Source organism: Nipponia nippon, unplaced genomic scaffold (assembly GCF_047370975.1).
Source record: "Nipponia nippon isolate SJK-2023a ecotype South Korea unplaced genomic scaffold, ASM4737097v1 scaffold_17, whole genome shotgun sequence".
NCBI classification, from domain to species: Eukaryota; Metazoa; Chordata; class Aves; order Pelecaniformes; family Threskiornithidae; genus Nipponia; species Nipponia nippon.
In genome coordinates, this window is record NW_028262333.1 from 9,943,276 (window position 1) to 9,969,911 (window position 26,636).

The 26,636-nt window shown below is 42.8% G+C and overlaps 2 protein-coding genes across 7 annotated transcripts; both read right to left on the reverse strand.

Moving 5' to 3' along the window:
* Positions 1-980: 980 nt before the first annotated feature.
* On the reverse strand, positions 981-8,431 carry CUNH5orf15 (chromosome unknown C5orf15 homolog). The gene is made up of 3 exons (XM_087753615.1): positions 8,273-8,431; positions 4,322-4,944; positions 981-2,541 (listed from the first exon to the last, which is right to left on the reverse strand). The coding sequence occupies exons 1-3, from the start codon at positions 8,370-8,372 to the stop codon at positions 2,410-2,412; spliced, it is 855 nt and encodes a 284-aa protein (XP_087609741.1). The 5' UTR covers positions 8,373-8,431; the 3' UTR covers positions 981-2,409.
* Positions 8,432-9,554: 1,123 nt separating this feature from the next.
* On the reverse strand, positions 9,555-26,335 carry VDAC1 (voltage dependent anion channel 1). Of its 6 annotated transcripts, XM_087753618.1 has the most exons (11): positions 26,211-26,334; positions 21,568-21,700; positions 19,794-19,964; positions 19,412-19,481; positions 18,790-18,839; positions 17,652-17,804; positions 17,509-17,561; positions 15,041-15,268; positions 11,820-11,970; positions 11,362-11,419; positions 9,555-10,521 (listed from the first exon to the last, which is right to left on the reverse strand). In XM_087753618.1, the coding sequence occupies exons 4-11, from the start codon at positions 19,476-19,478 to the stop codon at positions 10,430-10,432; spliced, it is 852 nt and encodes a 283-aa protein (XP_087609744.1). In that variant the 5' UTR covers positions 19,479-19,481; positions 19,794-19,964; positions 21,568-21,700; positions 26,211-26,334; the 3' UTR covers positions 9,555-10,429. The 6 variants fall into 6 exon arrangements, with proteins under 6 accessions (XP_087609744.1, XP_087609743.1, XP_087609745.1 ...); XM_087753617.1 differs by lacking the exon at positions 19,794-19,964; XM_087753619.1 differs by lacking the exon at positions 21,568-21,700 and having other exon boundaries at positions 26,211-26,301.
* Positions 26,336-26,636: the final 301 nt, after the last annotated feature.

The window sequence follows — 26,636 nt, forward strand, 5'->3', positions numbered from 1 at the left end:
GGAAATGCAAGATTTTTCCACCAACATATTAACATATAGTCTTAAAGAGAACGTTGTTATTCATTCAGAAAGCCTGGAAGAAAAACATTTAGATTGGTTTGGCTCAGCCAGCTGAAGTATGCTGCAAGAGCTTTGGAAGACATCCAAGATGGAATAAGGTAACACATCTACGAATGTCAGAAATCAACAGAATATGCCTTATTTCTACTAATTTAGGTCAATGTTAATTTTCTGCATTTTTTAAACAGTATTCTAGCTATTATAGTCAGTCAGGTGGCTGAAAATGTAACATCTGCCTTGATGGCCTAATTCACTGGATGTGTTTAAAAGAAAATGACATTCGAAATGAAACTTTTCATGTGGCTATCATTGTACTTCTGTGCGGTCCGGCACTTCAGTATCTCATTCAGGTTCTGTGCAAGGCCCGTGGTACCAAGCCGAAAGGAACCACAAGCGTTCTGCAAGTTGTGAGCATACTACTGTCTAATGTCAAACCCACTACGCTTTATGAATGTTATTTAAGGAGAAAGCTACTGAACTTCCCGGGTGCAAAAACAGTAGCCTCCTTCTCTCCTATTCCAACATTTAAACATCCTAAAGGAGCTTTTCGAAGTAACCTTTCCCTTTGGATCTTGACCACAGCAGCATTATGGTTTAATGTGGGTACATTCAGGTAGGAGTTTCAAGTATCTTATCTTCCATGAGAATTACTAATTATACAACTTAGGTAAAAAATTACTTGTTAAAGAACTTATTAATTCCTACAGCTTAAAAGATTTCATTTAAGCCTTGCTATCCATCCTACATATCACTTAACAGATGAATAAAACAAAACTTCGTACACCCCCTACACAGAGTGAATTTAATCAGTAACAGAAAAGATTGTTTTGAACTGGTTCTCCAATCGCAAGCGTAAGCAAGCTCTTTATCGGAAGGTACTGTATAACAGCAGTGAAACAGTTAAGATAAAAAACACGAGCTTATTATTGTCATTTATTTTAAAAACCTTCTTCAAAATATTAAGTGATACAAGTCCAAATAAGATAAAAATTACTGCAAGAAAACAGTTTCGGGATATTTTGTTTGTGCTTTACTTCTTGTGGTTATGAAAAGAATGCATTTAACAGTAGGATTTCGAACTTTTAGCACTTCATTTGTAAGAGAGTATCATGCCTTCGGACTCCTCATGCCAACAGCTGTGAAGTTGATTTTTTCAAAATGTTACATAACTACTTGAATACCAAGTCATTAATTACGGGGTTCTGATCCACCAGTATTTACATATTTATCAGTATGAAAACTAAATCACAAACAGAATGTACAGAAAACTAAGATTTTATATTTTACAACTCATGAAAACATAAATAATGAAAGTACAAAAGACAAGGTAAAAAAAACCTACTGTACCAGTAACTTGATTTACACTAATGCATAAAAGTTTGTCAAAAATTAAGAGTGCGCTGTCCACAGACTGGCAGCCCCACGCACCATTCCTTTCATCTGCCTGTTACCTGGGTCAGAATAACAACAAAATAAATTACTCTTACATTCTCAGGCTTCTCCCATTTATAATATAGCAAACCACACAGCTGTTTCCCAACTGTCTTAAAATTCAACAGAAAGCTTCAATGTACTGAAAGCCTATCAACTATCTACATTTTAGTAGGATTATTCAACAAGGCTTATTTTCCATTCATTAATTACAAAGGTAATGAAACAGTCATAAATATTAGAGAAAAAAAATGGACAGTCAAGAAGCTGCATACCTTCATAAAGATCTTGAACATTTTAAAGAAATATATGGTATGTAACTTCTGAAATAAAATGGTTTCTACCTAATTATTTTTAAATTATTTACTGCATGAACACATACAGAAATTATGAAATTGCCATGCTAGCTATTCTGCCTAAAACAGGATCAAGTTATGCAACAAGAAAACAGAACCAAAAAAAACCAAGATTTGCAGCATCGGGATTTAAGCATAGAAAAAAGTAATTATATTTTAAGTTTGCAATATAGTGGGATTCATGAGCCATATAAGTGATTAGCAGAGATCATTAATTTGATTTAGTGATGCCAAAGTCATTAATTAGACCTAAAATATTTTATGCTTATTTTTTGTATTACCACTATTAAGACTGCTCCAGACAGAAGGAATGATGCTTAATGAATGGAAAGAGCACTAATTATTAAACTCTGTATCTTTATAGTTGATATAAAACCTGACCAAAGTAGCAAACAGATGTATCATGCCCTTGATCTTGCATGAGATTTAATCTCAAAAACATCCAGGTCAAAGAGAGTACATCTCATTTCAGTACAAGCAGCATATTTAGAATACCTGAATATTATTACATGACTAGGCAGGCAAAGAGTGATAAGTTCAGCAAACTCAAATCACAGTGCTTTCAAAATACGTAATCATTAGTTATTTTCAGGGAAGGCATTGCTTCATTAACATTTTGATCTAAACGATGATATTCTACTGTCCTAGAGCACAGGCCATCCCTCCATCTTCGGCTCTGGACCAATAAGAAGATCTGAAAGAAAAAGCAGACAACTTACATAATGGTACGGAGAAACATTTTGGGTTTGATAGACAGCTTAACAGTTCTGTTGATGTCACAGTTCTACCCCTTCATCCTGGCAATGGCGTTACCATTGCTATAAAGCACGGCACTAGTAGCCAGCCATTTCCATGCTGTCCTTGCCATCAACTCACTTACTGGCAACCTCAGTTGCAGTTTGGCAAAAACGCGGCGTTCAACCCATAACTCTTTCAGTAAAGATATGTGTGTAGCTTCAGAGGTACTGCACATACAGGCTATTAAACTATCCCCAGTTGGTGACATTTGTTAGTTTAGTCATCTTACCTATTCTGGCATTTCACCCTTGTTAAAAATAATTGTATTACTGGTGCTGAAACAAAGGCAACAGAAGCAGCAACGGTGTAATTTGATAAATTGTTTCTGCATTACAGCTCAGTGCCAGCTTCAGCAATATCAGCAGAACCGTTCAAGAAGCTATATGATAAATCAAAGCACTCAAGTGATCAGACTTTTAAATGTCTATTATCTTCACCCTATTTAGCCTTGTTCCTCACCGACATCATCTAAGAATCCACTTTGCTAAACAAGGCAACTATACTGACAAAAGAGGAAATGGGACAGTGTAAGCGGGCATGGGGAAAGAAAAAGGGGAACCTAAACCAATTTGACTGTTGTCTCACAGAAATACATGCCACTGTCTATGTACGTAAAGTACTAGTGTATCTTCTGTTCTCAAAATTATTTCTAAGTGCTAAAAAGCAATATTAACAGATAGCTATTCAATTAGCCAAATGATACTACAAGCATTATGTCATGTAGCAAAGACAAGGCATTTTTTTACCACTTATTTGAACTTCCCTCGAAGTTAAATTTTCAAGTGTAACACAGTCTTCAACATTTTCCCCTATAAAGACTTAGCAATGCACATTTCAGATATGCCATTGCACTGTAAAGCAGAAGTTTTAGGTTTTTTTTTTAGCTGTGTTCTTTTCAGAGTCCCCCAAATCCTCGACCAAATCAGTGTTCTCTACAAGGACAAACACTAAATTTTCCTCATATCTGAAAACTAACCTATGATTTAATTGCAAATTTGTGCATGCATCTGTACTGGCTCTGGCTGGGCTGGAGTTAATTTTCTATGCTAGCAATATATTTTAAAATAGCACTAATCAGGCTACTTTTGACATACAGAGAATTAGCTTGTACCGAAGAAAGAGTTACCTGAAAACACTAACTTTGGGCTTCTCTAAATCTGGAAAGAGTGTTAAACATTTCCTAAAAGTTGGTTGTTAAGCCCTCAGAAGATCTATGCTATAAAGACCACTTACAGTGAATACTTATTACAAGGATTATCACAGTTATGACAGGAACATTCCCATGCCGTTTGGGATTAAACCTTCCTTAATTTGCTGTTTAGAATCCTGTGCAGAAACAAAATTAATTAATCTATCAATGACCTTCACTCGACTTGGCTCAGGTCTCATTTGTAGAACTCATGTTGTACACTACCAGTGTCCGTTACTGAACTGATGGATTACTGATGTCAGCAGTTAATTGATTTTCTGATCTGAAATGTTTGATTCAAGTTCATTTTCATTGTGCAGATAAAAATGTCATTAATGATCTGCATATTAGCATCACAACAAGACTGAGCGGTCAAAGATTTCATTCTCCAAAAAGCTAAGTTCCTCTTATTAAAAAGCGTACAAAGCAATGCAACTTCATTTTAAATACTAAACCTGTTTCTCTCAACGTTTCACAGCACACCTACCTTCCTCTTATTGTGATAGGTGACATAAACAACAGCTACTAAGAAGGCAACTACAACCAGATGAAAAAAGAAATGGCTGTCTTCTTCTTCTTCTTCTTCCAGCCCTGTGACAGAAACATCTTTTATCTTCTCATCAAGGGTCTTGATCTCCTCATTGTAATTACTAATGGTGTCAGAGTCATCATCTTCTGGCATCTCTAGAAGGTCTGGGTTGTATCTGGAATTCGATGTCATTTCATAGTCGTCATCTCCATCTGACTCCATAGTTTCTTTTATGATGGGTGGTGAACTATTTAGTGTGTCCTTCAAATCTGTTAGAAGATCCTCTTCCTCAATTTTAGTATCTTCAGAAGCATCAACATCCATTTGAGACACAGGACTAGCTGTCACCGCATGAGAGAGAACATACGGCAGAGAATCACCTTTTGCTGCAGATGGTTTTACCGCGGTCACCGAATTGATTTTCGCTGTTGTTGGGAATTCTTCTTTTTTTGTTGGGCTTGCCTCTTTTTTTGTTGGGGTTATACTCTGCGAGTCATCTGTTAAATTTTGGGATCTGTTTAGTGTTTCATTCTCGCTTTTAGAAGAAATATTTTTTTGAAGCATCTCCACTTTCATAGAATCTGAGAAAAGGATGAGAAACAGTCAATAATAAGGCACTAACTTCTCTTGTGATACTTCAGCTAGAAATGAAAATTATTGCAAGGCATTTACTTTATAGACAAGAAATCATATGATGACCAGGGCATATTTCACACTGCAAACTTTTTAGAACTCATAGGCAGAAATACACACTCCTGTACTTTGGCAACTTCAAAAGAGAAGTCTTGAGTGGCACAGGAATTAAAGCTGGGAAGTACGTGCTTTCTACATTAGTATGCCAAAGCGTCCCTGAAAAATTTAGCATGCCTATTTTCCAGGATTAGAACTTCAGAGACATGTCCTCCCTCCCTCTGTGGATTCACGATGTCTTGTAGAATCATACGCGATTAGTATTTTCTCCATCATCAAACTCTTTCTCCCATAGAATTTGCTGAGGTCCACAGAGGAAGTTCTCAGTAAAGCTCTTCCTGCAGTTAAACGTTTTTAGTCTTTCACCATTGCATATTTCGCCAGCAAAAAATGAGAACACGCTGCAATGTCTCCTTCAGTCACGACGCAAGGTCCTAGTATCTCTTCCCAGGCACTTATTTTTATTGAATTTGTAGACACAGAAAAAGATATTCAACCTTATGTTAACTCGAACGAAACTACTGAACCACAGCTTAAAAAACAAAGCTGAAGAAAGGACAATCTGACTGCATATGCTCCTATAGGAAAGCCTTTTGTCGGCAGCAAATTATTATAATGAAGAAAGTCAGCAACAGTGCTACATAACAGTGCACCCTTAGGCAAATTCATAATCTCTCCAATGCTAGAATAGCTTTACAGAACTACATAAAAACCAAGGTGAGCATTAAAACCACATGTAGGGCCCATCACCCCCTTCTCTACCCAAAGGAAGGTAAAAAAAGATGCAGAGGGAGTTTATAAGTAGCCAATGTTTTTTTAATCCTAAAAAAAAAAATAGCAAACTATTCATGTTTACAGCACGTCACTTCCAGATTAAAATCAGGAGGCACCTTAAAAATGAAGAACACATTTTAGACTTTCAGTATACATCATAATTTAAATAGCGGAACCATACTTGCCTTGTATTTTGGCATTCCAAACTATTTTTTACTTTTTTATTTTAAAAAAGTAACAATACTTTCATTAAGCGCTCCCAAGGAACTCCCTGGTTCACTGGAAAGTTACAGATTCTAGAAACGAAGCATTCAACCAACTGCTTGTCTCAAATTACTCATAAGTAAAATATTATAGAGGGGACACTGAATCATGTTATTCATGAAACGTGTATTTACAGAGGATCAGTTACAACAGACTTTTTGTTTACACGGTACACTTTTCCATCTTGAATTGCTCTTTAACCAACCAAAACAGAGAAGACTCAACTAATCCCACATGAACTAGACATTACGGTGCCTCTCTGCTAAAGTTCAAAGTCAACTACTTTACATTTAACACACTTGTTGAAGAAACTACTATTATCATATCATCTGAATTATCATATCAACATTAACTTGTTCAGTTCTTGTACAGGACAAGTTTAGGGAATTCTTATCTCCCCTCAGGAGTAAAGCCAACTAATTGCAGACGTGGAGATAAATACAAGGAAAGGCAGCTGCAAGACAGTTTCATATTTATAGCTAGTTAGCACGTTATGAGCGAGGTAGGCAGACCTTACTGCTACCCTCACCAAACAGACAAAAAGTATTAGAGAGTAATAGCTAAATTGTTTGAAATCCAAACAAGCATATTTTCCCTATAGAACTACACTGCATGTATCCTTACACTTCAAATTATTCTTAAACTCATTTTAACATGAAAGGTTTAGAAGGATACATGCTTAAATGCAAGGGACTTCCACCAGCTAATGCTGCAGCTTCAGTGTGAGGAAGAATAATTTCCCATTATTCCTAAAATAAGTTATTTTTTTGTTTTAATAGGAGTAGCAAGTTTAGCAACTACAGCACAACTGATTTATGATACCTACCCAAAAGTATTTGGCATTATAAACGGTGGTTGCACTGTTTACGGTTATACAACCCTGTCAGATGATGTTAGACATAGTGCCTGGACTCCAGAGAGGCCTCAGCTTCAGAAATAGATATTCATGTTCAATCATGGCAACAGAACTAGTAACACAGTCCTCTTAGTAAACACTGTACATAAAAACATTTGACAGGGTCAAAATTCACTTCCAGGAAAACTTACTTTTTAGAAAGCAAGTTGTTCCATGATTTTTTTAAGTTAAAACTTCTTGGTTTCCTACAGGTTTCTGTCCCACATCATGAACCTCTTCCTTCATTACTGCCTACCCATTAGACCAGGCGAGGGGCAACACAAATAGAGCTGGTTCGGATATAGTGACTGACGGGCAAGAAAGGAACTGCCAGCTCAAAACAGCTCCCTTCGTTTCCTTTGATAACTACCTTCCTCTTCACTGCCCAACCCATACTTCATCTAAAACAAACAGAAACTCATCGCACTTGAAATATGTGTTTCTTATTAGCATTAGGTTACAGCTGGTCTGTAGGATGAATCATAGAATCGTTAAGGTTGGAAAAGACCCTTAAGATCACCAAGTCCAACCCTTAATCCAGCACTGCCAAGCCCACCACTAAACCATGTCCCTGAGCACCACATCTACCCGTCTTTTAAATACCTCCGGGGATGGAGGCTCAACCACTTCCCTGAGCAGCCTGTGCCAGGGCCTGACTACCCCTTCCGTGAAGAAGTTTTTCCTAATATCCAACCTAAACCTCCCCTGGTGCAGCTTGAGGCCGTTTTGAAGGGAAGAGGGAGAAAGAAAGTGGACTTAACTAGGAGCCAACCTGCAGAATAACATAAGCTTATTTTCGGGGCGGGGGGGCTAAAAAGAGGCACGCAACTAGAATAATTAGAACAAAATATTAAGTCTGATGAGGGAAGCAACCAGCTAAACTGCTCTCCACAGCAAGAAACACGGTGAACACCCGGCGATACAGTCCCGCGCCCGCCCGCCGCGGGAGCAGCCCGGTAACGCGCGCCTTCTCCCGCAGCGCCCGCCCCCGCCGGGACCGGCTTTCTCCGACAGCGAAGGCCCGGCCGAGGCCGGTTCCCGGGGCCGGGCCCGGCCGCCCCGAGCCGCGCCCCACCGGCGGCCCCTGCCCACAGCCGAGGCGGGCAGGGCGGCCTACCGGCGGCGAGGGCGGCAGGCGGGCCCCGCCGGCGGCCGCAGAGACCTCTAGGCCGAAAAGCGCTGAAGACGAAGCTGGTGAAAGACCGGCGGGGCGGCCGCGGAGCGCCCCCAGCCCCCCAGCCAGCCAGCCAGCCGCCGGGGCCCGTCCCGCCCCCCGCCCCGCTCACCGGAGGCCTCCTGGCCGCGGGCCGCCAGGGCCCAGCCGCAGAGCAGCAGGAGGCAGAGAGCGCGGCCCGCCGGGACGCTCCTCTGGCCGGCGGCCGCCATCTTCCCGGGCCCCTCCCCACCGACGTGGCGATGGCACCGCCCCCCCGGCGCCTGCGCGGGAGGGCGGGAACCCGGCCTGAAGGGTGAAGCGGCCGCGCATGCGCCTGGGCGGGAAGGCGCCGCGCGGGGGCTGAGGGGGGCGCGCGGGCCCGGGCCGGGGCCGGGGCCGGGGCCCGGGAGAGCGGCCTGAGCAGGCAGCGCCCGGCGAGCGGGAAGGGCGGCCAGCCCCGTGACAGAGGAGAGCGGGTTTCCCTCTCAGAGGCCCCCCACTCAGAGCCACAGCCCTGTCTGACTGGGCTTTGCGCTGTACCGCTCACGAATGCTTTTCGCAGAATTTGATGGATTTATAGAAAAAAGCTTTCCTGTTCTCAGCCCAAGTGAGGTGATGCAAGCCCTGAGAGAAGCCTTGAAGCTGATCAAACAAGTTCCAAAACACCGATGCTTCAAGCACGAGAAAACCAAGAGCAAGGAGCCCAGAGGCTCGCAGGGACACAGAACACAAGCCACGCACAGCATACAGGAACACGCGCTAATTTTGAGCGTCTGCCAAGTTACTGTGAGCTGTTTGCATGTTATTTGTTCGGATTGGGGAAATCTAGAGGAGGACTACTTCCTCCACCAGTGTTAAGTTAAATATTTGAGATAAGACATCCTAGGAAATACTCGGGAATAGGCTGCGATACGAGGGAAGACAGCCGGCGTTGCACAATTCGCAGGCTGTGGCTGAGGCGGATCTACCGCCTCGGTGTCCCAGCGCCATTGCCTCCTCAGGCACGTCCTCCTGCACCGCAGCCTCTTGCCATCCGCGCACCACCCAGGTCGCCTGCTTACACATGAAAAAATACAAAGTTTTAATGAAAAGCCACTGAAGTATATCCCAACTGATTCATTGCTCACACCTATTTGTTTACAGAAGGGTAATTCAACTTAGTGAATTCTGCAATGAAAGAAAGATAAACAAGTCACATTATCTTGTTTTCTCTGTGAGATAAACACATGCATATGTGCAGTTGCCAGAGCTTAGTGAGCACTAAGCATATGGCCATGTCTGGAACTTATATCCACTACGTATTTTTTGTTTGCGTGGTACAAAATATGCACTAAGCTGTTGCCAGTCTGCTTCTGGAGCCAAGAATTAATATTAAATTGTGTTCGCAATTAATATGAAGACAAAGTAAAAGGTGACATTTCAATATTTTATTCAAGTTGGGTTTGGTTTTTTTATCCATTTTTAGTAGTGTCAAGTACAGCATTTTGGGGTCTAGTTCCACACAAAATGGAAGACTCTCTAAAAATGTACCCATTTAGTTGCTAAAAAAAAAGTGGTAATAACAACAAAAGTCCATTTTAAATTTAGTGATGCAACTACGTGATTGCAGTTACAAAGACTCTTCCCTGATTATGGCCCTGTCTTACAAGCTTTCCAGTCAGTGCAAGGGAAAGGAACCACAACACAGGACAGGTAGTATTGGCTGAGTCACATCAAACCTCCTCCGCAACGCACTTACACAAGGTGGACAACCTAAAGCATTCTGGAGACAGCTGTAGGTGCAAGGTAACAAAAAAGGACAAGCCATTTATGAAATGCCTATCTAAAAAAATTTTTTTTTTTTTAAAATCCCTTTTTCAGACAAATTGCACATTCCATTGTGAATTGAAACCTTAAGTGTCGGAACATTTTGCTTACGGAATTAACAGTACAATGTAGTGGTCTGCGATTCTTAACGTCTCAGTTTTTATACCACATTAACATATTCCTTGCGCAGTCAATATGCTAGTAAAGGTAATCAATACCTTCCTACTTCCTATCACGTGGCAGCTGACAGATGTGATGGGCAACAGCATTCCAAAAAAAAGCCTGGAATTAGGATTTTTTTTTATGCTTTTGTCTCCATTTCTTTCACAACATCATTTTTAAAGCTTAGCTGTCTTTAACCAGGACTAGCAGGACTGATACTTAGCAATACTTGCACCCCAGACATAAAACATTGAAAGGTACACTATATTCTGAAGGTAGCTATGCTGTATTTTCAAATTAGTGATTGTAGAATCACTCCTTATGCTTCAAATTCCAATCCTAGACCAAGTTTGTGACCACCTGCGTTGACATTCTTGCCATCCAACAAAGCTGACAATGTCAGTTTGATACCTGCGAAATAGAGAAAAGTGAGAGAAAAGACCAACTGTTAAAACTTCGAATGAACTTTACCTTCAGTAAGTGCAGTGTCTGTGTTACTGCTTTAATTTAGCGGGTAGCTAGGTGAGCGTAATTGGGCAGCTAGCCTTGTAAGGAGTGGGCGTTTTAAAACAATTCACAGATATGAAATCTTCCTGAATTATGAAAGTCATAATAAACCACGGTGATAGATTCTGCTTTTTATCGCTCCAAGTAATTAAAGCTCTGAGTCAGTTCACTGCTGCTGGCCTACTGATTAATCTAATTTTAGAGTCCAGCGTAATGAAAAATTGGGACCTTGATATGTACCCAACTTTCTAAACCACTTTAAAATCTAGGTATGAAAAGGCCTAAGCGCTGTCTACTGTAATAGCTCATGTCAATCTGCTTGGTATTCTGGCAGCAGATTTATTAGACTACATTAAAACCAATTTCACAGCAGTAAGATTGTCCTCTTCCTGAACCAGGGGACCTTGAGAAAGTCATGTTTTCAAGCAAAATAAATGCAGTAATAGGAAGACTCTGAAAGGACTGAAAGCACATTTACTTATCTGTGAAACACCTAATTGTAGATATATTTTGTATCAACAAAAGAGAGTATCTGACCGATCAGTGGATGGGGGTCTCTAATAGTCCTGCTTGCAAGAGTCATCCAAAATTAACAGAGCAGTCCCTGGAAAAGTTCATCACTGGGCTGCCAAGCAGAACAGCAGTGTTACAGAATGTTTCACGTTTTGTCACAAAAAAACTCTTTGATATTTCCAGACTAAAATATCACTTACTGATGTCTGAATTTCTTCCATGTAGACTTACCTGGCTTTAAAGTCTGAGTGTATCCTAATCCAATCAGACTGGAGTTGTTCACTTTAGCCTTAAAGGGAAAAAATACTCTATGTAAATAATTTAGTATCTTTCTTCAAAGTCCTTCCCACTTGAAAACTAAATAACACCTTTTAAGCAGGTAAAGAATTTCATCTTTTAAACCACAAAAACAAACAAACAAACAAACAAACAAACCCATAAAGTTAATTTTTCCTCAAAATCTCAAAACAGTGCCCAATAATACGATAAAACATTCTGTGTCACTTTTAAGGAAAATCCAATAGTTGTGCTCTCACGCTGCCAAAACCAAGACAAATAGATATATGTGCCAATGGGCCCACTATGCACCAGAGAACTGCATCAAAACTGTATTTTACTGATGTAAAGGTTACTTCACATTTCTGTTACAGGAGCCTGTTTTGAAATGCTTATAAATGCATAGTACTCACAGAAAAAGAGGCATCTGGGTCAATCTGATACTTGGCTGCTATTCCAAAGCGAGTGTTGCTATTACCGGCTGTCCAAGCAAGATTCACAGCAGTTTCCAGTTTATCATTCACCTTCTGGTAAATGGAGCCTCCAAATTCCGTTCCATCGTTCCTGGAAGGAATGCATTAGTCTGGCTTTAAACTGCACACCAAAACAATCATCTTTTTTTTCCAGTAAGATTTATATTTGCAAAACATTCACTTACACCTCATTTAATATCCCTGTAACAAATAAGATAGAGACATTAGGCCAGATTGGTTATGAAGTCGTTTTTAAATGCTTAAATTCATTGATGATTACTGTATTTCAACAAACAACTTATGAAACTGAAAAAAAGCCACGACAAACTATCAGAAATAGACTAATGATGACAGCTTCCAATTTTCCCTTCTCTCTAGATGGGAGTCTTTGTAGTAAAGAGATTTATTCTTCTCTGCACATCTCTGAAATAATTCTCTTCCCAGGCGTACGTCTCCCTAGTGCCCTGAAAGGGCTGCACCCCCATCGCTGAGCCTGAGCAATCATCCTAACGCTGCCTCGTCAGCATGCTTGCACCAGACACAGATGAACTGTATCAGAAGTGAAGATGCCAATTTAATGTCCAAGTCTATCGGCTTTTGCAAATGAATACCATTTGCAATAGTCCTTATGGTACATCTGTCCTATAGCTATCTCTCTCCTAGAAACTGAAATGACGTTAATTTTACTTCGCAGAGAGCACTGGCCAACAGCTGAATGATGACAGCCTTCTACCACTGCTACCGAGTAGCACAACTCCCAATTACTGCTGACACCAATGTCACATAGGGGATAAAGTGTGGTAAATAAAATGCAAAACGTTAGAGCATGCAGATCATAAAAACAAGAGCAAAAGACTTCTAAAAGCCTTGCACTCCTTGTAAACCAGTGAGCATCTGGATTTCCATTTTCGCTCATTTTCTTAAAAGAGGATACAAACGTATTGCGCAAAATGGGCTTTAAACCACAGGAAGACCTCTGCAAATAAAATACTTATGATTCTTTATGAACTAGGAAATAATCTGGTTCCAATTAATAGCATATTCCAAACCTTATGAACAGGGCCAGATTTAGAATCTCTCCACTTTTACCCCTTTGGCCTGATGTTCCGTAGTTCATAACAGTTGCACAAACAGTAGTGATATGCCTATTTAAAAGTTCAAGCGATAGCAGCAGCCTTTTAAATTGTTAGAGCAATTCTTCCAGAAAAACACTACAATACTTACTTCAGATAAGACTGAAGCTCACATATAACTGCATGTGCTTGGCTCTCAAGAAAAGGAGGGATTAAAAAGGACTGAGGAGAGCTGGTTATACAGGCAGATTTTGTGCAAGGTTCCCACACAGCTCTGTCTTGACCTGCAACATTAGGGGGGGGCGGTCTGAGCTATGCTTAAAAAACGAGGAAAGTCATATTTAGAACTAGAAATTATCCAGCCCTACCTCCTTTTACTTATTATTTATTATTAAAAAATAATAATAATAAAAAAGTCAAACCTCCTTTTAATTCTAATAGTAATAATAACGCTTTTCAGATGCAGATTAAAAAAATACATTATCCCCCTACGAAAATTAATATATCTGAGGCACCATTAAGGAAAGTAACTTGCTCAACTACCCAGCTGCTCTGTGTAAGGCCAGGAACACAAGCCCCCGTTTCAAGCCCCACCTAGCTGAATGATCAGCTCTGCCACAGCACCCCTGCGAAACACTGAACTGCCTAGATACAGCAAGCGAGCAGGCTAGTGATGGGCGTTCCACACACAACTGTTTCCAGGATAATATAAAAACTCTGACACGTTTCAAAGCGGAAACACGTCAAATACCTAACTAGTCTATTAATATCAATAAATAAGATTTCTATTCATATCACACATTTATGGGTTTGCCTGTCAATTGGTAGAGTACGAATATTAAATAAACAAACAAGGCGTCCTCCTGAAGATGATTTATCATCCATGTACAGTAACAGCAATCTACGAATCAGACCCTCAGGAGGCCAAGAAACAGTACAGTAAGATCTGAGCCCCTGCTGCTGTTATGAAGTTATTTTCTGCTGTTGCTTTTAATTAAGAGTAATAATAATTACAACATTTTCTAGCAAAAGCCAATAATACAATGTTTTGAACTGCTACAGTATAACAAAGTTGAAAGTCATTGTGCTTGAAGGAATAACTCCTAAGGACTGAGTGGAGGGGGACCCCGCATATTGTTCTGATGAAAGTTTTCTGCCCACGTTTTTGTGCCTTGGCAATCCTCCAGATACGCTGTCTGAGCTGTGAAGGTTCAATTGTTCTGTAAGGCAGTGTGAGCTTCCTAAACCAGATCTCTGCAAAACAGCATGAAACAGAACCGAAAGCCTTTGAAGAAGCAGCTCCAGGAAGGCAGAACAGTTGTGCAGCCCCGAAATGGGAACAGCCTGCAACAGCTCTGCTACATGCAAAATATCCAATTACCCAAGGGAACAGGAAAGGGGGGGGCGGGGGGAATGGATTGGGGATTGCCTAATCTTAAAATACTGTCTTCCCCAGAGGCATAAATTGCTTTTTTAAGAGCAACAGGAGACAGAGAAATTAAGGTTTTCATGGAATTTGGTCTTGGTTTTACACCATATCCCTTCCAGTACTAAAATAAAACATATCCCTTCCAGTACTATCCCTTCCCTACACTTTTACACCATATCCCTTCCAGTACTAAAACAAACGCAGTCCATATCTCTTCCATTCATTCCCTTTTGCCTATTCGTGTTCATCTTCTGATTAACTCTTTCATCTACAGATCAAACCACCATTTTGTTTGATTTTGACATGTGCAAAAGGCATTGCTTTTATTTCAACTTTCACAAAGAATATTTTTATAACCCACTTGTCTTATTATTCCGCTAAGAGATTCTAATAATCCTTATCTCTTAGAAAGATAGACACTGGATACTTGGGTGCTCAGTGAGTTCCAGTTCCTTTCATCATAAACTCCCTCACCCACATAATTCAAAGAAAAGTTCATGCAACTAAAAAAAAAGGCAGCTTGCCATCTTAAATGAAGAAGTAATTTGAAATCCACCATTCACTCTTTCACCGTTGCTGAAACTCCATCCCTTTCATTGCTCTAGTAAGCAGCAAAATCCTTTCAAATTCCTTTTTAATGCCCGTCTGCCAATACTTACACATTAGTATGAAGCTGGAATTCATCGGTCTTATAGCCAACAGCAAAGTTGCTCTGGGTTACTCTAGACTTCGTTGTCTCAAAAGTCATTTGGTAACCTGCCAGCCACCCCTCGTAGCCAACCACCAGGGCTCCACGTATTGAAGGACCAGCAATATCAAAATCCATGTCGCAGCCGATGTTGATGTGTTCCCTTTTGTACCCTGTCTTAACTTTAGCACTCTTCTTCCTAAAGAGAAAAGAAAGAATCTTGTATCTTTGAAAAGGTACGCTTGTAGGTAGCAATTCAATCAAATCAGCTACTTTAACCGAGTGTAATAGTTCTTGAAGACAAAGTATGCGTACCTGGAGAGCCAGATGGTATGTCACCTTCTTACCTTTCACATTTGCAAAACCCTAATTCAGCTACAGTGAATTATTTGCAGTCAAGGAATAAAATGCGGTGTGGCGCCTCACTAAGCACTTCTGGGCTGCGTTCTGAAAAGCAGCAGCACAATAAGCCAGACGGGAGGTGACGAAACCAAACCCTCATCTCCAACTAATCTGATGGTTCTGGAAGTTTGGTAGATACAGGGAAGGGAAGGAAACTGGGGCAGTTTACAGGTTGGCCACAGAAAGTCAATAGTAGTTGGCCTGTCCCAAACAAACAATTTTTAAACAATCCTAGTGAACCGGGTAATTTCATTTACTGTGACAGACGTCAAGAAATCACTACTTTGTCTCCAGCTTCCTGAAGGAAAGTCTCTGCTGCTAAGGAAGTAGGCTGCTTCAGTGGCTCTGACACCCTGTTTTCCCCTTAGGACGCCTTATGAAGTTTAATGGTTACAGCCATTAGAAAGGCTGCCAGGTTAACGCAGAAATAAACTTGCCCGAGTCACTGGTTTCTTTTTATACTGTTGGCCGGAACAGTGTTTTCTCATGTGTCCTGAGGTCGGTTTACATCAAGGGTGCAGACCCTCATGAGGCAAGAGAGTTACGTCTAATATATTCAGCTACTCTTATTTAAGATCTTTTTCTTCTCTTTTTACCTTAAAAGTGTCTTCTGTCTTTGACCAAATCTTTTACTGAAATCTTTCTGGAAAAGTCAAGCTAATTTGAAATTTCAAAACAAGCTTTCACTTCAGCTAGCAAAAACAGTCTCTAAGATCTGTTTCAATGCTGTATCAGACCTACATAGAGATTGCTCTCTTTTTTTGTTATTATTATTATTATTTTGGACTCGGGAATTTCTTGTGTTTTGCAAAATCAGAAATAAAGAGCAGGAGTGCCAAAAGCGCTCAGCATTCGCTCATCTGCAACTTCTGTAAAAGTCAGCGGTACCTCTCGCACCAATGTCAACGGGAACAGAGGCAAGCTAACATGGAGCGCTCCTAAAAATGACACTCCCTGTTGAAAGACTCATCACAGCCAGTGATAAGGAAGGGGGAGAGGGTGTCTCATATTCAGAGATGATGCATCCCTGTTAACCTAAACCAGGTCACACCAGGATTGAATCTCACTCCATTTATTCAAATCATAATAGTCCTCCCACAAGGCAATCGTTATAACTCGGATACTACAGTGTCTGTGAAGTGTCTAAGAAATAGCTATAGAGCTGTAACTTGTCATTCTCATACAAGAGTTTTTCTTTTTTATTTCTTTAAGAATCCTACCAGTTAAGAAATAATTATCAACAAACACTAGAGATTATTCTGGTTAACAAATACAAAAATATCTAGTGAATCTAGAATTAGGAGTGGACTGGAAGCAGTTGACAATGCAGGACACGCAATCTAACAGGGTGAAACCTCCGCTGGGACTATAACCCCAGTAGCCTGCAGTGCAGCGTGCTGCTCTGGGAAGCTAATGTGCAGAATATTTTGACTCACTGGCAGCACTGCTTGCAAAAAGATAATCAGAGGGAAAAAATAAACCAACATCTAGACCTACAGCTGCTGCTTAATCCCTCTGGCCCACATAAAATGTGGCATCCAATCGCTGTGTCAGAAATACTCATCCACCACCAAGGCACGCTGTGGCCAGCAAGAATTCAGATGATAAATTCCGCTCGGGAGAAGAGCCCAATTACTGTGTCGACTTATTAGAGCCGGGGCCAACTGGCTCCCGGAGCTTGTTAAGCTCTGCATTACAGCTGACTTGTTTAGCTCTTTTATTCAGACGGTAGCTCATCCTCTGACATGGCCAGAAATAAGCAACAGGGGCACAAACAAAACCTCTTCTTCCTATCCTAATTCTGACTATAATTTTGAAGTTACTGTATTTAAAAGTTTGCTTGCTGTAGTTTAGGATTAAGAAGGGATTGTTAATACTAAGATTTAAATCAGAGGTACATGATTTCATCATACACAGGCTGATTATTAACTGCCTTCATATCTTAGAACAGAACAAGTAAAGCAGCAAGACAGTATTCTGGAAAACTAAAATTAAAAAAATGCCTTTTTTTGTCACTTAAGCTTACTCTCTTCTTACCCAGTGTTAGGAGAGAAGGAGGAATCAAAGGTCAGCTTCAGGCCACGTGCAAGCTAAACAGAAAAGAAATTCACTGGTTGGATTTATAATTAGAGATTGTCATAAATTCATCTGTAAATTGCATCTTTTGAGCCAAAAATTACCTGGTCTTCGAGAGTAATCTCGGTGCCTAGCGTGTTATCGGTGTTCCACTTTTCTGTGAACATCAATCCATATTCCACCCATTTGTATTTTGTTTCCAAACTACCACTAACTTTGCTCGTTTCTGAGTTTGCTGAACCTGAGCTTGTAAATTCCTAAAAGGAAAAAAAAAAAATATATATATATACACACACATAATATGGGAAATACTTATACTTGCAGAACATATTAGTTGTTATAATTTGGGATATTATTCAACACTGCAGAGCTCTCAGAAGATTTAAGAACATGTTTGCTAGTCATTAATATCAACACACTCTTGCCCCACAAAAAAATTCAGCGTCAGAGAGAAAAAGCATGGCACGCTAAGGGAACGGATACGGGACAGGAACGTGGATAGCCCTTACCAGCAGCGTAACACAGAACAAGGTGCTAGTCTGTACAAGGGATATCTGTGAATCAGTATCCAAGTCTGCAAATGCTTCACAGAGATGTTCTACATATTAGCTCCAACACACAGTTACATTGCAACTATGCTTGTTTAGTGACTGCTAAGAAAAAGAGCATGCAGCACATTTAGAAACGATACTGTCCACAATTCTGACCACAGGACACGGAGGAGTCGCGAATCACAACTGCGTGCAAGCTCTCCTTTAAAACTGATTATTAGCCCTGGGCAAAACATTATTCCGAAATGCTCCTTAATAGACCCCCAGAGAGTTTGTGCCCCATGCGAGCACAGAGCTAAATCAAAACCTTTACAGAAAGAAATCCATGAGGGAGCACAACCTCTCATAACTGGAAACCAGCGTATTTCTGCTTGTTCAATCCAGCAAGGCAGGAGGGAGGCACTGACGCTTCCTCCCAGCACAGGCCATGGTGAGGACCTCAAATAGCAACATAATTTTCATAGTAAGCAATTACTATGGTTGCATAGCCGCCCTTCACTGTATCTCCTACTCTAATTTGTGCACGGTCTCGTATGTAACACAAAAATTATAAATGCAAACTAACTTGCAAGGTTATATCTGAAAAATGATAAGGGGAGAGTAAGGGATGCGCATATACTTTTAAAAAGAAATACACATTAAGCACAAGAACATTGCAATGTTTGGGATTTCAATGTGTTTCCAAACTCACCAGTCCATTTTCGGATTTTGTTTTCAAATCAAGTTTTATTAACCCAAAACCTAGAAGATGAGTAAAAATTATTAATTATATATATGTTAATTTGAAAAGCATTTCTGATTTATTTCTTAAAACTCCCTTCTAAATCACCTGTGAACTATTAAAAAAATAAACCAAGGGTACAGTTATCAAACCACGTGGTTTTCTGAAGAGGTTATGCAGCTTGTACTCACTTCAGATAGCACTTGACTGATTAATCCTACGGACCTCAGCAATATAATTGGGACCAAATTAGGCAATAGTGTCTGTATTCATACTGAGCAGCATTTTGTTTATAAGCGAACTACTGACATCAGTGATCCTATTCATGATAGAAGGCAACAGTCAAAATACAACACAGAATTTTCTTTCAAAACAAACAACTGTCCTCTGGGGAACAGGAAGAATTTTGTCAGAAGAAAAGTAAGTTACCCTCCCTTTCCAGACAGCAAGGGCAATGTGAAGCCACAATAGAAAATCCTCTGGATTCTAATGGAAATTATTGGAATATTTATCAGGGAAAAGTAATAAAATCCTAACAGTTTCAGGAATCAGGTAGACAGCAAAAGACCAAACTTATTTTGGCTTTATTTACCATATCCTTTGGTGAAAACATCTCTGGCGGATTTGCCCAGATCAGCGTAAGCAGGTGGAACAGCCATTTTCTGCGGGGGGGGGGGGGGGGGGGAAGAAAAGGGAAATTACAGTCTTCAGAAACTTATTTAATTCATTTATGCAACAAGAAGCTTAAGCCCATTTCAGCCAGTTTTATTTTCTACCCAGCACCTATCAATTAAATACAGCCTGAAGAAAGTCGCTGCAGCAAACAGTGTGATTTGATTTTGCTCATTAGCCAGCAGAAGCAATTACCGTGCATTTGCCACCCAGGCTGAGAAACAGGTTGCAGAACAAATATATATTAAAAAAAAAAAGAAACCGTCTATGCCTTTCCAAAGAGTTAACTGTTGTTCTCTTACCAGTATAACTGCATGAATGAACAACTTTTTTCAAAACTGTTTCTCAGAAACGTTTCTCCTGTTCCTGGCAACAGATCTATACATTCCAATGCAAAGCATTAGGGCCCCCAGTCATCCTCTCGGGAAATCTCACCAGGACAAGCATTGAGCAGCAGGAGCATCTCTCTCCCCCTAATTCAGAGCAGCAAATGGATAACATTTATGTTAGCAAAATTGACAAACTGTCATTCTTCTGCTTCAGTTTTCTTTGACTTTGCTACTGCTGTTAATGGGTTAAGGTGTCTCCTTAGACATTGACCTTTAAGTGTTTTTCTCTTCATTAACTGGGAAAAAAATGAGCTTGCTGAGAAAAATTAAGACTGAAGGGATGCTACAGTGTGAAGTCAGGCAGGCAGGAGGGTAGCCACAACCCCGCTGCAGCAGCCAAGTGCAGCCTAAGAGCTCTCTGCCAAGCCTGGAGCGAGGCGCCAGCCCAGTGGTGCGCACACTGCAGAGGCAGCTTTCTCCACCACATTTTGTTCAGTAGGGATGCCCACGTTGCCATGGAGGTCCTCGCCTTCCCATCTTCAGCAGGCCCTGACCATTCTTAGTTCAGTGGCCTCCTGCAAGAAATATGAACGCATCCCATTTTCTTAGCCACTGAGAAAACCGTCTCAGCATATACGGAGGAGAAAAAACAATCCCGAGAGGAACAAACCAACAATTCTACTTTCTTATCCAAGTACAGTAACTTGTTCTAGGGAAGCAAAGTCAAACAATCTGAAATGGTGTACACCTCCTGTCTTTATAGACAAGACTCCATAATTTTAAAATAGCAAAGGAGCTAAATCATACTTATGAAGCTCAATACCAGATGTTGCACTAAAATTCCATATTCACAAACTTTTTGGTTATGCAAAAGTAATAAGCAGTTTATTACACAAGCGTGCAAACGCTTAAAAAAATTGCCTGCCAATCCTTACTCCAGACTATTCAACATTAGCAGAAAACTATTCCTTTAAACCACAAACGAAACAGCTAGTTCTGAACATGGGGGGTGCTCTTAATAGTCTTTCTGGCTGTAGACTTGGGTGCAGTTCTCTGGGCAAGCACCCCACGAATATCAGATAGGGAGCTGCAGCAGCCACTCAACGCCTCAAGCACTCCATCCAACAAGCTGTTGCCTGTTAAAGCAGGATATTGCTATTGCATAAATGAAGAATCCCTGTCCTAGAGGGAACAAAACAGATCTGGTGGCTAAATAAAAGCCAACAGTCTTCTGAGAACATAAATAAAGTAGGATACAAGGGTGCATGGTATGATGTAGCTTCAGCTGTGGACACTACCCAGATGCATCAAGAAGTCCTGTCATCTCTTTCCAGGTATACTTCAGTAATAAGTTGCAGCCCCAAATATGTAAGCAGCTAAACAGTTAAATTAAAAAAAAAATTCCATATTCCAAAGCAGTTTTAACTGCTTGTATTAGACCTAAATGTCTCTCTTCATTTGTTGTGCAAACATGAAAGCTGGGATGTAATGTTTACAAGCACCTCTCTCTACAGGAGAAACCATTCTAACAGTTGATCAGATGTGGGTCTGGGAACACAGAACCACAGCCTTTAAAAAAAAAAAAAACAACAACCAAAAACAAACCAAAAAAAACCCACAAAAAACCACACACACACACACACACACAAAAACCAAACCAAGTATTAACAGATTTTTTTACGTAATTCCTCTGCTCCGTATTAAAGTCACTAGAAGCAGAGCACAATGACCTGCTTGGAGATCGTACCTTAAAGCCAGAGCTAAGGCAGCACTCAGGAGAGGGGTGGGAGGCTTCACCAAGGGCTGTATGTGTTCAGGAAAGGCTTCTTCCCTGCCAGAGCAGCCCGGTCTCATGAGAACCCTCTGATGGGTATTTCCATCTAGCGTCATCAAAAATTTAAAATGTTAAAAATCCCTACACTTGAAAATCAAATAAGCATTGCTTTGAAAGATAATGCACTGCTCTGCCAGCTGCACCTTGGAATCCACCAGATATATTTTATCAACAGTCCCTTTGAGTCCCTTCATAAAATCAAAATATTTTCTTGAAAACTGAATGCTGTATGCTTTTGCTTTGGATTTTGTAGGTTATGTTTTTCCCTTACCCAAGCCCATGAAGCCAAGTTTTGCTCCCGCTGACGTTTGTGTACCTGCACTGGAGGTGGCCAGGCTCGGCAGGTGGATGAGCTGTGGCAGGCTGCTCCGCTGCTGCAGCCTGGGCTGTGGCTGTGGGACGGTGGGAGGTGTCGAGATCTCCCCACTTAGGCAATTACTATAATTAAGGGACAATACTGAAAGCCAAATCCCTGCCGGTTGCAAGGCAAATCATGTAATGCACACAGAGCAAGATGTTTAAAATTGCTGAGTGTGGAAAACACTATGAGCTAGGTGCATGGTGGTTAACCTTGCTGTTGTCAGCAAGAACAAAAATAATTATTTCTGTTTGCACTGGCTAATCAGAAGCCTCTTGTTTAACAGATGGAAAACAAAACTGATTACATCCTGTGCGAGCGCGGTTGTAAGACAAGCATGCTTAACAAGGATTCAAACTCTTAAGGGATCAAGGAATGGCCGTGGCCAAGTGCCCTTGCTTTTCACCAGTGAGATCCCAGCACATTAACTCAGATTAGGTTAGGGCTGAAATTAATTCATTGCTTTTATCCTTGTCCAACTGTGCAAATAGCGCAGAGTGACTGCGCACCTCAGCTCCCGCACAAAGCAGGCCAAGTAGAATATATATAAAGTGTTCTATAAGGAGGAAAATATTTTGATTTTCTTGAGTAGGAAGTACTGTAGCGCAAGTCATGACCGAGGAAAACCTGAACTGAGGAGTTAACTGTGAGCACCACCTCCTCCATGAATGCCTGATTTATAACTCCATAGGGAGAAAACAGGGAGCTTCCTTTGGCGCTGCAGGACCCAAGAGCCAGCCCTAGTGACGATTTCATTAAAGACAAAGGACTTCCAGCAGGCCGAATTTCAATATTTTCCAGTGTCACAGATGGCAAAGTTTTCACCCCACGATGCAGTTCTGGGCAATTAAATCAAGATCAGCCCAACAGGCAGCAGCCCCCGAGGTGCCCCTGGCAACTGTAGGGACTGGCTGCAGCCAAAGGAAAACTCATCTCTGCTTGAAAACTCTCTTATGTGCCTAAGTTAAAGCTTCCCTACACAGGCTGATCAACTTTATGATATTTACATGAGGGGAAGAAGCAATTGAAAAATTTAAGATAAGAATAAAATCCATTATAAGAATAAGATTCTCATGAAGACAGTGGGAGTCTATCAGATTCAAGGCTAAGAAAATAAAAAGGTTGGATTTAACCTTACTCTAGCCACATTTTTTCCTAATAAATTTGAACTCATGTACCATTTCTTGATGGTCACAGTAGTTCTGAATGTTTCAGCTCCCCGTCTCCACAAGTGGTACCCCTGAAAAGACGATAAATGCAGAGCTGACCCAGAACAGCTGCCAGGGACCTGTCCCACCAGCATGTGAGCTGGGAGGGACAGACAGCATCGGGGTACGAGACCAAGTACGGTCTGTCTGCATGGGGGAAAAAAGCACACGAGGGTCTCATGCCTCAAGATCAAAAAAACCTGACTAATTTATTTCTCATTTATCTCCTTCATTTAAGGAAAAATTATTCCTTGGTATGAAGCAACTTTTAAGCACCTTTCTGGACTCCCAGCCCGTGCAGTGTCATTTCCCAACCAACATATGTTGTATCAATACATAGACCACGAAGGACGGTGCTTTCGCTCTCGGGCAGAACAGGGCCCAGCTCTCCGCGCGCCACGGCAGGCTGGCCGGAGTCACCAGCTCCGCACAGCGCCGGCATCCCTGTCCCACCGTCCCACATCCCAGGCTGCCAGGTGAGCACGGTGCTGGGTCCACAGTTTGGGTTTTATGATTCAGATTCCAAACCCATTCAAGTCATGACTAAAGTCTGCTTTGAATCAGGTTCAGAAGCCTAACTGTGCAGAGATTTAAAAACACACTTAACCGTAAATACATGAGTAGTCCCACTGAGGCCAAACATCAAGTTCAGCACATTCACAAGTCTTTTGAGAAGCCAGCATAAGCACATGATTTGTAAATACTCTGCATTATGGGACACAATATTTAACAACACTTTTTGCCCCAACTTGCTACGGTGCCGACATCATATAATCCAAGGACCATTATGACTCAAAATTTAAGACTCTGGAGTCCACAGTTTCTTTCATGCAGGTATTAGTAAACCTGTGCAGCGTCCCTCTGACACTCGCAGGATCACAGCCTTCCTACCGCAGCTTTGCTTTTGAACTACATACGCGATGGAGCAGATGTAAAGATCGGTTTATGCAGTATCTCTGTAGCCCAATAAACACAGGAGCATAGAGGCGATAAACCCCTTAAAAGCAAATGTAAATATTATGATTTAGTCTATACTAATATTTATGGAATTAAAGAAAGAAAGAGCCTGCTCTTAATTGCGTGGGTATAAATTAGGAATGACAAGGTTGTACAGAAACCTCTGATTAAACTATCACACGTAAGTATCAATTAAACAAAGTTGGGGGATATTGCAGCCTGCTGCAGCTACTGTACTTACTAAAACTGCAAGGGAAGAACAAAGAACCGCATACCCCATACGTTAAATTAAACATTCAGGTTAACTATCTGTTTCTTTCCAATACCTGCAGAGAAGGAGATGCGCAGCACTGCTGGCCCACCCCCTGCCACCAGCACGGCGCAGGGGCAAGGCTGGCGCGCGCCCCGGCAGAGCGCTCAGGAAGGGACACGTCCCTCGCTCCCGGCCCCGCTGCAGCGCCAAATCAATGGGGATGACTAATTAAAACGGCATTTTGTCTTCCAGCACAATTTGACAGCTTGCTACGCTCACGCTGATGAGGAGCATCCGCTGCACCGGAGCTCAGGCTACGGAGCCAGGGGATGGGGTTTTCTCTGCCTGGAGCAGATGCCAAACCCAGGAGGGCCTGCACTGTGCTTCCCGACTGCATCCCTGTGCTTCCCGACTGCATCCCGCCCAGAGCCAGGCCTGGGGACATCGCTCCTGCTGCTATGGCAACCGACAGCAATGTCCCAGACACCATCACACCCCCCCACAACCCCTGAAACCGGGGCAGGAGGAAAAGGTGCAGACTGTGGATCAGCGTAAACCTTCAGCGGAGAGTGCGGGGGGGAGGGATTATTCTGGGATGTCTTTTCAGTAGTGCAAGAGCCCTTTTTTGAAAGAATTCTGACAAAATTTCATAGATGAAATGCCAGGAGACAGGTGATTATTCAACCATCTGCTGCACCGAACAAAATAAATGGCAACACGCTTCTGATCCTCACTAGACCATCTGAGAAACGAGACGGGATCTGTTTCAGCCAGCATCGCTATAAATATTCCCCAGAGACACAACCCTGCGTCGGTCAGTAAGGATGAGTCAGCTCCACTTCGTTTTTGAAAAAATTTTGTTACTATTTTTTTTACAAATGCCCAAAGACTGAATGAGTCTTTCACCCTCCAGCAAGAGTTGTTCCCAGCGAGGGCTGTGACGAGGCAGAATGGAGGCAGTTGCACTGCTGCTGCTGTGGCCGCACGCTGCTCCCTGCTTGGTTTGGGAGGGGAAAACTGAGCCCTCAAGATTTTTAAACTGACGTTATTTCCCCCATGAAAAGAGCTACATTTTGAGAATAAGCAAAATAAAATGAAACAAAAATCGGTTTGGCTGCTCGCAGCGGGGTTTGGGGTTTTTGGTGCACGTCAGGATGAGCTTGCCAACCTGCAAAAAAGATGCCAGGGGCGCGGACGCGCGCGGCGGAAGGGATCTCAGCGCTAAACCGGGGCGAAATCCGGGCAGGTGCGGCCACCCACGACCTTCGCTCCCCCGGAACGTGAAAAACGACCCCCGCTTGCGGAAGCGTTTGTCGCGGAAGCGCCGCGCTCCGCCGTGGCCCAACGACCTCTAAACCCCCGCCGCGGGGCCGCCGTCCCCGGACCGATCCGGGCTCGGCCTGCCTGGCGCAGCCGATGGCGTCGCGCGGTGCGTCGGCGAGACGGGCGCGTGGCAGCACCCCGCGCCACCCGCCGTACCACATGCCACCGCCCCGCCGCCCTCCCATGTCGCGGGCACCCCGCGACTCGAAAACCGGCCCTCATTCCGTAAGGCCCACCATTACGTAAGGGAACAGTTATTCCCGTTCCGACCGGGCCCCGGGCGGCCGAACCCCCGCAGGTCGCGGCGGATTCCCCCCGCCCCCGCCCGTGACCCGCCCCCGCGCCCCGCCGCCGGCTGCCGCGGATCCCCCCCCGCCGCGGCCCGGAGGGGGCGGCCCGGGGACGGCGCCCGGGACCCCCCGCTGCCCCCCGGCGCCCGTCCCCGTCCCCGCCCTACCTGGCCCCGCCGCGGCGGCAGCAGCCTGCGCCGCGCTCCCGCTCCCGCCTCGGCCTCCTCCGGCGGCGGCTGCCCCGGCCCGGCGCCTCCCCGGGCTCTGCGGCGGCGGCTGCGTGACGGCGGGCGGGGACGGGCGGGGCGGGGCGGGGCGGGGCGGGCCTGGCCGCCGCACCGCGCCGCGGCCGGGGCGAGGGACCGCGCCGGCTCCGGCTCCGGCAGCGGGCGAGGCTCCCGGAGGGGCACCGCGGCCCCGAGAGGCACCGGGTCCAGCCCCGGAGCGAGCCAGGGCACCTGCAGCCTCCGGGTGCGGGGCAGCTGGGCACCGGGAGCCCCAGCTCTGCTGGAAACTCCCCGTTTAGTTAGAAGCAGTTAAATTAGAACTACTAGAATTAAATTCTCACTCCCCATCTAGTTAAAATTCCCATT